At 41.3% G+C, this 14466-nt stretch overlaps 1 protein-coding gene across 5 annotated transcripts in view; it reads left to right on the forward strand.

Moving 5' to 3' along the window:
* The first annotated feature begins 869 nt into the window (after positions 1-869).
* fli1 (Fli-1 proto-oncogene, ETS transcription factor) overlaps positions 870-14466 on the forward strand; it is a 30254-nt gene continuing 16657 nt past the window's right edge. Inside the window, exons 1-5 of one of the 5 annotated variants that reach the window (XM_085370290.1) lie at positions 870-990; positions 2688-2774; positions 11966-12177; positions 12902-13056; positions 13919-14122. In XM_085370290.1, the coding sequence (XP_085226416.1) occupies positions 2736-2774; positions 11966-12177; positions 12902-13056; positions 13919-14122 (610 nt within the window). In that variant the 5' untranslated portion in view covers positions 870-990; positions 2688-2735. Of the gene's footprint in view, positions 991-2687; positions 2775-7163; positions 7293-7375; positions 7460-11965; positions 12178-12901; positions 13057-13918; positions 14123-14466 lie in introns of those variants that run through there. The other 4 variants (XM_085370291.1, XM_085370292.1, XM_085370294.1 and 1 more) reach the window with 4 other exon arrangements.

Consider the following 14466-nt stretch of genomic DNA (forward strand, 5'->3'; position numbering starts at 1 on the left):
GGCTCTCGCACGCAACAAGTTACAACCAACTTCTCTGTTTCACTTTGGTTGCCCTGCGTGAAATAGCAACCTTGATGAGGCTATAAAATGCTATGGTTGGGCGACTTTCCTCACCGTGAATTGCCCCCACACCCTTTGGAGGACTACGAGTCGAAGATGAGGGCAGACACGTGAAGGAAATGAATTTAGTGAAGCGAGTGGGGTCAGATGCAGGAAAAGGAACTCGTTTTGCTGTTTTATTCCTGCGGGGACTGTCACCGTGAGGACAGAGAGGAACATGAACGGAAAAGCTACTCCTGAGAGATAATTGATTATTAATATTAGCATCAGTATTAATAACTGGAGGGGGTGCTTGTTTGCGTGGCAGAGGGAGATTTCCTCACTAAGTCAGTTTCTTGTGGATAACACTTTTAGGCTTGCTCAGTATCTGTCATATAAATTGCTTTATGTTTTAATTACACCCACGAACGAACTTTGTTTACAACTTTATTCTGGATAGGTAACAACAAGTTTGTTGAACACAAAAGGTGGCTCTGGTTTCTTTTTGAAGTTTGCCCAATGTGCCATCTGTCTGATATTTGCCTGCTCGTTGTAATAAATAATAAAGCTGCTCAAAATATCTTTTTTTTTTGCACTTAAAAAATATATCGACACTTTCTTTCAACAACAGGCTTTATAAATCACCTTTATGACGCTCTTTCCCTCTCTCTGCTTCTCCCTTATTTCATGGTTCAGTGGCCTCACACCGCCGGGCGAGGGGAGGTTTTTCTCTCTCTGCTCATTGGTCGCGGCTTTTCGATCTCTCTAACATTTCCATTCATACAGCCGGCGCTCCTTTTTGCCCCTTTCAAAATAACTCACTGTCATCATCATTCGGAAAACGGTTTTGCCTGGACGGGACTAATTATTTAAAATTGGGGGAGTGATTAGCTGCAATCGGAAAAAGGAAAGCAAGAAAGAGAGATCAAGCGTCTGGCACAACAACGACAGGTGAGTGAGGAAAAATAATCCTCAAAATACGGAGTCGTGTAAACTGTGCACAGCGTGGGTGAGAATGCGGGAGGATAATAAATCACTTCTGCTTGTTTTATTGCTTTTATTGATGCCCAGTCACGTCGTAAACGGATGTAGAGTTTGCACCTCGAGCGAGAGTGGACGTTTCGGAATGACTCCAAAAGTGAAATGAAACTGCAGCAGCTACATCTTAATAGTTGCGCTAATCTTCGTGTATCGTTGCATCAGACTTTTATTTTTCCCACTTAAGGGTCGAATTATATCGAAAAGCAATAACCTGATAATCTTTTGTCAAGCCACTTCTTCACAGTCTAACTTTGGGGAAGGTAAGACAAACAAAATGGAATGCGTATTAGCCGAAAATCAGTTGGCTCTCGTTTGTGATGGATAACAGCAAGGTAAGATGCTTAAAATGTAACACTAGAGGGGTCTCGGCCCACGGGGCTGTCTCGGAGGAAGGTTCACGCCGTTATTCACCAGTCCTCCTCTGCCTAATTGGCTGCAGATGCTGTATCCTATGGTCTTTTTACCGCGTAGAAATTGGATGCATTTGGGGAACTTTATGAGGCGAGCTCTGCTTTTGCCCGAAGGAATCGAAAGAAAAAAAACAAACTTCAAAATAAAGGGATTTAAAACCGTGCCACGTTCATGTATAATGCACTCTTCCTTGGTCAATTTATCACGAGGCACGAAAAAGAGACTCGAAATTGCGCTGCACATAGAGAGAGCTTGTGTTGCTGTGACTCTCTGGTATAAACATGTTTTTTTTTCTTGGATTTTTTGACAGGTGTTTTCTACAAGATGCCAAAGGCTCGTGGTCTGGAGTCAGCATCAAAAATAAAAATGTGTACAGCAGGGGGAAAAAAATCGATTATCAAAATATGGCCACGACTGCATGCTTCTAATCATGACACATCGCAGCATAGCTGCTGAACAGGACGACGATGTCCCGTACGCCTTGTTAAAATATGTTAAGCTTTAATGGTGCGTCCTGCAAGTCCATATACATTTATTTGCTTTATCACGTAGCACAAGAGCCATTTCTGGTGCCGTGTGCCGTTGCCTTCCTAATAATTGCAGAGGGAGGGAATGGACTAAAAAACACCGTCCTCTAAGTGCCCTTTCACCCTAGACTTTGTAAGCTGCACTTATTAAAGCGAAAAGTGTTTCAATATGTGGTAAGCTTTAGGGGGAAAACGTGATGGGGGTTGGGATGGGGCCCTCCTTTTTCTTTTTTCTTTTTTCTGCCCAACTCCTATTGGGCGACATGAAGTAATTCATCCATGTTAGCAGTAGGTCAGTGGTGTAATTTCCGTCTAATGGTGTTTCTGAATGTCAGCTATGGACAGCGGTAATTAAAAGGTACCCGTATCTAATACCGCTGACCACTGGTGAAAAAAAAATGAGAGCTTTATGAATGAATCCAGCCATTATGCGTGGAGTCTGACGTGCACGGGGGCCATTAAGCAAATTTGACTTTCTCTTTATTTTGGTGGAAGTGGTAACCCATGTGTGCACTACGCCGGACTTCTCAAAACACGTGAAAACACGCGGTACTCTGTGGATGTTTGCAGTTCAGCAAGTGTAAATAACGTTTAAATGAAATAATAAAATCAATAAATAATGGTGAAAGAAATCTCGATAATTGTTTGTCTTCTTTTCCTTTTTCTCAGGGCCCATTGGACACTGAGCACCCTTGGGCCTGTCTCTGTCAAGTAGACATGTTTCAAACTGTCCCTGACACGTCGTCTTACGTCAAGGTAAGACACCACCGTCTCTTGGATCAGGTAATGTTTGAGGGACAATTTGGGGTCCTTTCATTGAAGACTGCGCACAAGTGAAATGATACTGAATGTTAAAACCTTTAGCAAACCACTGTCTTTATTTGTATTTAAAACCAGTGTTTCTACCCCCGCCTGTTGCCAAAATGGGCTTTTTTTATGCTGATTTTATGCGCCTGTTGAAATTTTTAAATGCTACTTATTTTTTGTATTATTTTCTAAGTCTGACACCTGTAGCCTGAGTACCTACCGGGGGGCATTTTATTTTTCTTCGCGTGGAAAAAGCCTACATGTTTACACTGTCAAGTCAGTGCTGAAGTGTGGATCTGTGGTCTGTGTGATTTACCAAACTCGACTCAACTTTTTTTCCCTCTTTACTCCAAAAATGCTGCTATTACGGGTCATAAACATGTCTGACGTCACGAACTTCTCTCTCCCTCTCTCTCTGAGTCTCTCTTTCTCTTGGTCCTAAAAATGTAAATAAAGCAAACAGCGCACATCTGGTTTTCACATAAACCTGCATCACGTCACACATGGCTCGGCGTGACTACCTGCAACTGCTACAGCCGCATGTCTGTGGCTGAAACCATTAAGTGTTTCTCTTTATTGCTACGTGTGTGTGTGTGTGTGTGTGTGTGTGTGTGTGTGTGTGTGTGTGTGTGTGTGTGTGTGTGTGTGTGTGTGTGTAAGACTAGAAGATGTCAACAAGTGTAAGTAAACTTGGGTGGCTGCGTGACGTTCACTCCCAAATCCATCAAAATAATCTGCACGGGTCTGATTGCCTGGATTGCGCCTCATTAAAATAAGTCATTGTGCAGGAGCAAAATTGCTGTAATATCTTCATAATCAAGGTATTTTTTTCCCACGGGCTTCTTGTTAATGTTTTGAAGACCCGTTCCCTTTTGAATAAGGGCTCCTTTCATCCAGGAACGGCGTTTGTGCCACTGCTGAGAGATCCTGCGTTTCGGGGCTCAGAACAATTCCGGATTTGTTGTGAAAGAGTTAAATAGCAGGGAATGTTTAAGGAGAAAATACGCATTTAAAAGAGTCTTTCTGCTCCCTCAGAAAAAAAATTAAAATTAAATTTTTTTTATATATATATATAGAAGAGGGAGTGAGACAGAGGAGATCAGTGAGGGAGAAAAGTTGATATCGGGAGTTAACTTTCAATTTTGCTCGCCTCTTATAGTTTGCAGCCCGGGTTGCTTACGTTTGCTTTAATCCCAGTCTTTGTTGAATGACAGTTACTATTCTCCTGTTTGGGTTGAGGGTTAGCCTGTGCCTTTTTTTTCTTTTTTTCTTTTTTTTGCGTGCAAGTCCAGCACTCACTGGCTCACTCGCACTCAAAGAGATGTTGGTCTGAATGTGGCACGCCTCAATAGAAAATTTAAAAAGAAATATTCCCCATTCAAGCGGATCCACGGCCAAGCATTTGGTTTTGTTTGGTTAAGGCCAGGCGAGACTGGAACTCTCCAATAAAAATAAATCTCAAATTAATTATGGCCTAGAGCGAGGGGCCAGACAGTTCGTGCTTATATGTGCTGCAGACTCCACTTTTTGCCCTCAGTATTTTGACTCGAGCTGTCTTTTAGCCCCAGAGAAGGAATGATCTGAATACAAGTCTGCATTCTAATAAGCAGCAACCCCAACAGACTCGCATGGACCGGGACTATTTCTTCGCTGAAATAACACTCTGAGAACAGTTGTGTTTCTCACAACACTCAGTGGCCCGCTTTACGTATTTCCCACTTCAAGAATAGCCAAAGGTGCACACCATTGGGCAAAGAGTAGCGAACTCGTGTTTAAAAATTGTTAAAGAATAATCTTATATATATATCACTCCATTATATATATATATATATATATATATATATATATATATATATATATATATATATATATATATATATATATATATATATATATATATATATATATATATATAATGGAGTGATATATATTTATCACTCCTTTCACAGACTGTTTGTCTTCGCCCCATAACCATATTACTCAATTGAACTCATTAACTAACTGTAAATCAGATTTACATAAGACAAATCTCAGCAGATCCTTCTATAAGCTAAAGAAAAAGGATGGGCCTAACAATTGAAAAGCTGCAGAACATAAACTCACCATAGTGTCCGCCCACCTCTGGCTCGTTGCCCCAGCGGAGAGACAGAGGAGCTACTGGCTCGTGGTGTAAGAAGAAATGTCTGGCTGTCTAGTTCCAGCGTCAAGCCAGATGTTCTGTGGTTCGCTGTGTAAACCAACTTGCATTTGTTTATTGGCCTTCCAAAATGTTTGTTACCACAGTATTCATTATGATCTATGTAGATTCTGCCACCACCAACCCCCCAGTCTTCTTGATAAATCAGAGTGGCAGGTAGGTTATGGCCTTGAATCAGAAGGACATGTTAACTTCCAAAATCACATATTTTCTTTTCTTTAAGCAGGAGGGGGGGGGGGGGGGGGGGGGGGGGGGGTTGCATCATTTGATAATGTCCTGGAAATTTGCAGCTCTGTTTCCAAAGATATTTCGTTTATTTATGTTACCTAAACTGATTTTGGCACCACAGCGGGATGAGTGCATTTTTATTAATGGAAAGTGACATAAATCCAAAGATGCACATCACACACTGGTGGGATGGAGTGTTTGAAGAGATCTGTTTCTTTATTGCTGATCATAAAACCTTATAGTAAGTCACTTGCTCAAGGTCGCAGCTTAAGTACTTCTTTAATTTCCCCCCTTTATCACCAGTCTCCCAACAACAAAAAATTGAAAACCTTAGACTTTGGAATGTATAAGAATAACAAAAAACAACCCAAGCCAGTCACTGAAGAGTTAAACAAGGTGTCTCCCTTAATTACACGAGTCTGAACTGGCCTCAGGCAGGAGAAGCCTTGACCCTTAGCAGGATCCAGATGTGGTGGTCCCAAGGGTGGGGGCCCACAGCTTCACCAGACCCCCAAGCCGAGAGCAGACAGGCCGGCCCTGCTGCCAGTCTTCGCTGGCAGCAGCTCCCAGCTTCTTTTTTGTGCACACTGAGGCCAATCCTCAAAGCGAAACCACCCCTCAAAATCACAAGAATATTCATAATCATTATTATCTTAATTACACTGTAACCAGGTGCATTCAGTTTAGCAAAGAAAGTCTCTCATTTTATTTTATTTTGTACTCAGACTCCTGCAATTGCGGAACCTTGGTTAAGGTGAACATTTTAAAGGCTTCTAAAGTTAGTTACCCGTTTTGTTGGATGTAAATGTGTCCCGTCTTTCAGAATTACCAAATGTAGTGTTATTAGTCTGGTCATATTCAGACCTGGTTACTCGTCTAGCATGTGCCTGAAATTGGGTCTAAATTGATGAGGAGGAATTTCGTGGGGTAAAAGAAGAGGAAATATATGTGGGGGTGGGGATCTGGGGTTTCTTTTTTAGACTTAAGCAAACATGGAGTAAAACAGAAAGTTTGAAGTTTAAAAAGCTATGATTAAATTGACAAAAACGTAAATATATCGAATAATAATAATAATCCTTTTTAGTGGGCTTATGTTGATGCATTCTGAGCTTCATCCTTTTAGCCCTGTGCTGAACAGCAGACGCACACGTGTAGCCCAGACCCTTAGATTATAGTGCGGTTGGAGCTAAATGCTTGGATTTTATTAATGGTGTCTCAGGGAAAAAAGAAATCCACAAAAGGCTTCATAGAAAAAAAAAAGAGTTTACAACAATTCCTCTCAGAGGTGTTCAGGTTGCTCTCCTTATTTGATTTAGAGCTACATCGAACCTAGTCAGATGTGTCCAACATCTGTCTAGGTTCAAAGACAATGTTTATTTAATGTATCACTTTAACTATGTATATAATAAACATTATTTTATTTTTATTTTTTTTTTAAAGAGAGAATAGGCTGATTTATAGAGAATCGGAGGTAGTGGCCAGATGTAAGTCTGAAGTGTAGGCGTTAACCAAAAGCGCTCTAAAACATGCAATCGCATAACTTAGATTGTCCGGCGACAGTAAAACCTCTTTCCACAAAATCTCAGTCAAATATGAGCAGGAATAATTCATAAGCCGGAGAAATAGTAAACCATTCCACACCATCTGTGGCATTACTGGGAAAGCAAAACACACAACACAATTTTACTGCAGGCTACACAGCAATGGCTGTGCACAACGCAAGCAGCCATCCTGTAAATATTTCCGACCAGAAAAACATAACAGCGGAGCGAACACTCAATTGTTTTCCCTGCTTATCTCTCTGGGACAGTATCCTGCTTTTTTGAAGGCAGGGCTTTCGGTGACACACAGCTTCCTTCTCAACCTTCTCAACAGTGGTGACTTCACTTCCCAAATTTAGAGGAAAGAAAAAACGCAATCCGGTAAAAGTGTCTCTTTCTCTCCGCCACATACCGGGGACTGGAATTAATTCAGGAGCGTGTCATGTTTGGGGTATCGTCCGGGTCCGCTGAAAATTGCGCAAAATGGACGGAACTATTAAGGTAAGGGTGGAGAACGGGGTGTATGAGTTTGTGGGAGACTGCTTTTTTTCGAAGTTGCGCCTCCTTTTTTTTAAGCAATGGTTTGAAATACTCCTCTGTGTCGTCTGTGAGCTGGGATCTCCAGTCAGGCAAAGATGAGCGGCTTTTTTCTGTCGGTCTGAAAGCGGGTAACCCGATTTCCTTCTTCTTTCTTTGAAAGTATCCTTCTCGCTTTTTGTATATACATATATTTAAATATATATTATCTGACTGGTTGCGAGGGCACTGCTGTGGTGTGGATTCGAGGCTAAATCAGAGATCACCCTTTGGATTTGGGGGACCGAGCGCATAATTACGCGCGTCTGGAAAGGCACAAAGGAGCGATGAATTGTTTCATACAAACCCATGTAGACTGTACTTTCCTGTAGTCATAAGTAATACTTGTGTTCAGCGATTTGGTTTTGTCTGGACAGCGGGGGCTGAGCAATAGCCATGACTGGATGTACCGCTGGATAGATGTGTCGAGCTGCGCAACAGTGGTGTGGCACATCGCCCAGCTCGGTACGAAGATCTCGTCTAGGTTAAAAACTCTGACGGCTTAGAATTTACCACAAAAGAAGAAGAATCACATTCCTCCCTGTATTTCTGTTGGTTGTTGTTTCTGTTATCCCCTCCGCTGCCGGACAGGGAGATTTGTGAAAGTGTAAGGAAGCCTGTCATACGGTTACTTCACACAGTAACTGCACGGTTTGCGACACTTTAAACCGCAAACCTTCACAACGATACCTTGGCTTGCTCCTCGTGCAGTTACACAACTATTTTGAAATGGTGCTGCTGCTGGTTGAGCGCTGGTCTACATTAACACTGGCTACCGGCCCCCCCATCAGTCAAATTCCAGATGCATTGTGGCTGAAGCCACCAGATGTTGAATGGCAAAGTCCCTATTAAGTTCACCCTGCAACGCGTTTAGTTAACAAGTGTGAGCTGGGAAGAATGAAGCATCTGTATTCACTCTTATTGTTGCAAGAAAACCTAATGCGATTTATTTTTCTTTCGGAAATTTAAAGTAGCTAGTTTGTGGCGGCTGGGTGTGGTGTGAGTTTTGGAAGAGTGTAAACGTTGGCCAGACAAAAAAAAATGTCAGTCTACATATAGCCTTAAATCGCTCATCGCCCACAGCGCTGTGATTGTTTTGTAGCGCACTTGAAGTAAATTACCCCCCACGGCTGCAAGAGGACATGACTATATCAGCCTGGGTTGTCTAACAAAGTAAGAAGCTGCATTACAATTAATGCAATCATAATTGAATCCTTTTGGTGTAAACGACTGGCTGCTACTTGCATTCATGCTCGCTAAAGAAAGGAAGGACTCTCTAGCCATGAGAGCTTCCTGTTCTACACAATCTTTTCCTGACAGGTTTCCTCTTCCTCCTTAAACAAAAGACAGGAATGCCCCCCCTCCCTCTCCGTGGGTGGCTCCTGGTAGATGGCTGTGTGTGAACGCCAAACAGATACACGTGTAGTCTGGATGTGGAGTTATTCCACGCAGTATCCAGCCAGCTCCCAGACACGTAGTGACGCATTTGCGGAGATAGACTTGGCTGATGTAAACAGAACAGAGGTTGCTCCCAGCAGGTGTCACACTCACACAATGGTCATAATGGTGCGGGCTGATCCACAACTGAGCTATGATTTATTTGATGTTTTTCCCCTTTGTCTGGTTACTGCGGAGAGCTATAGTGAAAAAAAGCAGAAAGCATGCTTTGGGGAATTGACTTTAAAGGATTAATTAAAAAAAATCTTTAAATTTCAGGAAGTTTCTGGAGATTTGTGTGTGTGTGATTATAATTTTTCAGGAGAAGTTCCTCTTTGGTGCTTAACACATTTTCAACTTATCTTAGGACGATTTTAGGCAGACAAAGAGTGTGTAATCGGCTGCCTGTAGCTCTCACTGGTAGTATGTGTGTGTTCCTAATTGGCTCTGTTCTCTCATCCTTTCAGCTTCTTCTGCGAGAGTGCTGTACCCCTATCTAAAACAAAAAAAACGAATAAAAATAAAGAGTACTCCAATCCTGATGGGCACACACCACTTGCCAATCATTGCTCCAATTGTGCAGCCTGATATGTCATTGTAAATATAACGTGCAACAGTCATAGTAGTTAACAAACCCTTTATCAGGCTGCAATGAGACATTCCCTCACTCTCTTACACTTTATCATCCACAAACTAGCTGCTGTGCTCTGCTCAGATAATGTGTCTTGCTGCCAGTGTTCAGACTATGACAGATCCACTGATGAAAATCGCTGGAAAGTCTAATTCTGGCAGACGGTTAAGAGGGTCAGCTTTTCCTTTTTTTCTTCTTCTTCTTCTTCTTTTTTTTTTTAATCCACCCATTAACCTGAAGAGTCGTATATTACAAAATCCCTAGTTTGGTCTACAGTTGCCATAGCCCGTAGACCTGACGTTTCCTCAACGTTTAAAGGAACACCATCATTGAGGCTTGCTAATCCAAATCATCACAGCGTTAAACACAAAACTATATATTCCAGTTTGCGAAAAGCCCGTAAAGCTCCGGTTTATTTGCCACAACCATGCACCGTAAATCGTTTTTTATCTATGTTTTGCATCCAGTTCTGTAAACACAACCAACACAGAGGCAACAGATGGTGCTAAATGGCACATACAAATGTTAACATTTTTTTCCACTGCAGTGAGTATCAGACACTATCAAACATCTCTTCTGATCATTGGATAAGTTTTATGTAACATATCATTTTTCACTGCAGTAATAAGAAAAGCACCAATACAACAGACACCCCGATTGTTATTACTGAAGTTCTAGAGAAGGTTGGGACATTAGGTCCCTTATTAAGCTCTCAAACTGTAGCTGATGAGAGAGTCTTCTCACCTTTTTTCTCTTTTTTTCATTGTTGTATTTAACCTCCTAGAACCTGGCGTCCACATATGTGGACATCACATTTTGGGTTGTCTAGACCAAAATCCTACATTCTGATATCCACTCGCGAGGACATTTTACTGCCTCTGTTTTATCAAAATTCAAAACGAATGTCTTCATATGTGGCTTTCATTTTTCTTAGAAACAAAAATCAGGTATACAAAAAAAATCTGGGGATTCTTTATCAGGTCCCAATCGTCCAAATAGCAAAGAGAAATTAAAAATGCATGCCATGAAAGAGTTCGGGTCTTAGGAGGTTAATGCATGTGCATACATGCATTTTATATATTAGTTAGTTATGCCATTGCACCAACAGAAATGTGTCCTACAAAAAGAAAGTGCACTGAAATGAGGGCAAGTGAAAACTTTCCACTTGCATGAAATGCCTTAGAAGTGAATAGAAGTGAAGTTATGTGAGATCTTGAGGATTTCACTTTCATAAAAGCAACATTTTTGAGAATGCAACGGCTGCATGTTGGAAATATTGATCAATGAATATCAAGTAGCATATTTTCCCCCCGAGGCAGATATCTGGCATGTTGGAATGAAATAATTCAGTCCTTGGGGATTAGACACGTCTCAGTCTAAGCTGTGCCATCACATCCTATCAGATCCAGATGCGCATCAGATCTAGGCCCGATCCTCAGAGGCATATGGCTGTAATGATTTCACTTTAAACTTTAGTTTTATTGTTTTGTTTTTCTTTCATTGTATTTGTTTGTTTTATTCTTGTCCACAAAGATAAATGGAAAAACTAATATAAAACTCATTCCATTCCTGTTAACATGTATACACATTCTGAGCACAGATCTGACTTGGTGACGTTGTCTTTCTCTGCTCCCTGTCAGACACAAACCGGTGACATCTTCATGTTAAAATGTGACCAGCAAACTCCATAATCCAGTCTTTACTTCCAAGACATTACATGAGGAGCATGTTGAAGCCGCATAGCGTTTCAGAGTTTGTTTTCTTTAATAAACTTACATTGCTCCAGCTGAGTCAAAGTAGAGGGGGGGTCACTGGAGCCGTGACCCAAATGCTTCTGTTGAGTCTTCTGCTGTGGGGAGAAGCCCAGCACCAGACAGGGTAGCCACACCAGGGCCTGACAGGGGGAATTTCAGGGTGCAGTGAAATTACAAAGATGGCGATAAGAAAAAAATAATTACAGCCCAGGAATAAGGATTATTAGATTAGGATGCTGTTAACTGTTAGTTAGAAGACCTTTTTATTTTTTATTTTTGTCGTTTTATATGGGAGCCACTAGGTGACCGCTGCTGGCCGTGTGTTTTGATTAATATTATTGTCATTATTGATGTTACTACACCAGAAGGCCCTGTGGCATCCTATCTGCATCTCCCCTACTCCACTGTGGGCATGATTGAAGTCCTCGTAACATCAACAGGAAGCTACAGCCACTACTCCTGTAAACACAAACCGCCGAGGATGCCAGACAGCGATATGACCCATAACTGCACATAATTACTGTAAACAAAAAATACACTAGAGATTCGAAATTTGACATCACAAGTTTCTGGATAGTGTCAACTAAGAAATTTGAGTTGTATTTGTTCGTGTCAAGCATTCGCTTTGATGCATGTGAAGCCAGAAGAGAAAGATATTTAGTGTTGTGCAAAATTGGGATGCTATAAAGAATAAACCCTTCTATAACACCTCTACAGCTCACAAGCATTAAAGAATTTTGAAAGAAATACCAAGGATTTGTTATTTTCACCTCCAGGAGGCGCTATCAGTGGTGAGTGAAGACCAGTCCTTATTTGAGCCTCCCTACGCTGCTGCTGCCCCTCTACCCAAAACAGATATGACTGCATCTGGCACACAGGACTACGGCCAGACCCACAAAATCAACCCCTTACCCCCACAACAGGAGTGGATCAACCAGCCAGTGAGGGTCAACGTCAAAAGAGAATATGAGCACATGAACGGATCCAGGTAATGACATGACAGCCACACCCTGTGGCATGCATTGTTTAGTAGAGATGAGTTTTTATGCACTTTTATCAGACATGCAAGTGGGTGATGAATTAAAAAGCAAAATTGACACAATGAGTTTCAGTTAGGCGTGGCTTTGGCTTTCATTCTCCAAGTCTCTCAAGCTCTCCTGGTAAGATGCAGTACCATTCACTGTTAGGTGTTTTTTAACTGTGTTGAGATGTGGTGAGTGCATTTCCTCAAACCATCCAGTAACTCCTTGCTCCAGATGGCCAGGGCTATTGTCATCGTAGAAGAGACCCCTCCCTTCATAATAGAAATGTTTCGGCGTAGGATAAACATGATCTCTCAGATAAACGCTGTATTTATTTTCAGTGCCCCTTCCCTCTAATGGTACATGTGGACCCAAACCATGGCACATTATGCTGCTATGTGGATCAAACAGATCCACACTCATTGCAGATTTTCAGGTTTTGCTTCTAATTTGTCACCCATTTGTATGACACTTCTGCTGCTGTTGTCATTTGTCATTCAGCGGGTCGTTTCTTTACCACAGCTAACCTTCACGTTTCACATCTAATCTTTGATATGCTTGGCTCAGAATATCTCGTGCCAAAGTCAATGGCTGGAAAGGAAATTCAACAACACCCAGTTTATCTGCTGATAATATTTTTACAACTTACTTGGTGTGCATGTGTGTGTGTGTGCATGCATGTTTGTGCAGCAGGGAGTCTCCAGTGGACTGCAGTGTGGGTAAATGTAATAAGCTGGTGGGGGGTAATGATACATCTCAGATGAACTATGGAAACTACATGGATGAGAAGAACGCCCCTCCCCCCAACATGACCACCAATGAACGGAGAGTCATTGTACCTGCAGGTAAGAACAGATGTGTATAGTTAGGAAAAATTAATCAGGACATAAGAACAAAATTGATTACTATTGTTAGATGGCAGTCACTTGCCTGTTCTGGTATGATGTCACTAATGCTGAGGCACAATCTAATGAACCTAAGTAGATATTTATTTTTTTTACTATACCCTTTGTTTGAACACTTAGTTTAAGAAATTTGTCTTTCACTCAAAGTCCAAACAAAAGGCGTTTCAGTACATTTCAGAATGGCAAACAGTGTGCCAAAAAACGAGAAATCCAGATTATTTAATTAAAACTGAATGCAGACTTGGTAAATTATTCATTTTTTAGTGTTTAGCTGATGCCAAAGGCCACTCATCTATTAACCTAATAGGAGCTCACTTGGATGCCACTCCTTAACCACAAAGTGGCAAGTTTGGGGTTTGGTTTCCAAATTGGCTGTGCTGTGTATCAGGCATGGGTCAAGTAACATTTGCAAATACTGAGTTTTCTTTGGTATCACAAAGTTCAGTAAATTTAATGATGAGATTCAAAAACGAATACTATTCTATGATAGGTGACTGAACTAGGAATCTGCTCTGTTTTCATTTTACTTAATAAAGTAAAAGCAATATTTAGTATTCTGTCTAAACCACACAAACTGAAGTCTGTTCACCTCAGCATTATTATATGAAGCTAAATCACAGCAACAGTTGCCTGAAGGCACTTTATATTGTGAGGTAAAGAGCCTGCAATAATACAAAGAAAATAGAAACTGCCTTCAGTTTGTTTATTACTCCTCCTCCCTTTAACTTAGAGATATGTCTTTCCTGAAGTCTGCCCGTAACAGTCAGTAAAACCAGTCTCCTTCCCTTCTGTCGTCCTGCAGACCCATCACTGTGGTCCCAGGACCATGTGCGCCAGTGGCTAGAGTGGGCCATCAAGGAGTATGGCTTGTTAGAGATTGATACGGCAATGTTTCAAAACACGGACGGCAAAGAGCTCTGCAAGATGAGCAAAGATGACTTTCTACGGCTCACCACCATGTACAACGCAGAAGTGCTTCTCTCTCATCTCAATTATCTCAGGGAAAGTAAGTAAACTTTGGTAATTACTTGACGGGTCTCTGGAACAAATATAGGAGTGCAACAAAAAGTGTTTAACAGTTGAAAACAGAAGATAAAAAATAAATCGGAAAGTATTAAACACAGTGAAAAGTCAGCAATGCCATGCTGCACTTCGTTTTCATTACTTTCCTTGTTTGTGCCTAAACCTGCATCACCATCCACGTTTGCCAAAGGGTGAAAGTCATTTAGTTTTTTTTCTTCTTCTTTTTGATTCAAAGTGTGAATGAAAATGACCTCGTTTGCTCAGCATGAAAGAAAAAAAGGAATGTCACCTTTTTTCATTCGCACTATGCTTGCATTACTAAATAAA

This window comes from Diplotaxodon limnothrissa, linkage group LG14, assembly GCF_057381915.1.
Source record: "Diplotaxodon limnothrissa isolate DT_005_m linkage group LG14, D_limnothrissa_male_GT1.1, whole genome shotgun sequence".
In the NCBI taxonomy this organism is placed as follows: domain Eukaryota; kingdom Metazoa; phylum Chordata; class Actinopteri; order Cichliformes; family Cichlidae; genus Diplotaxodon; species Diplotaxodon limnothrissa.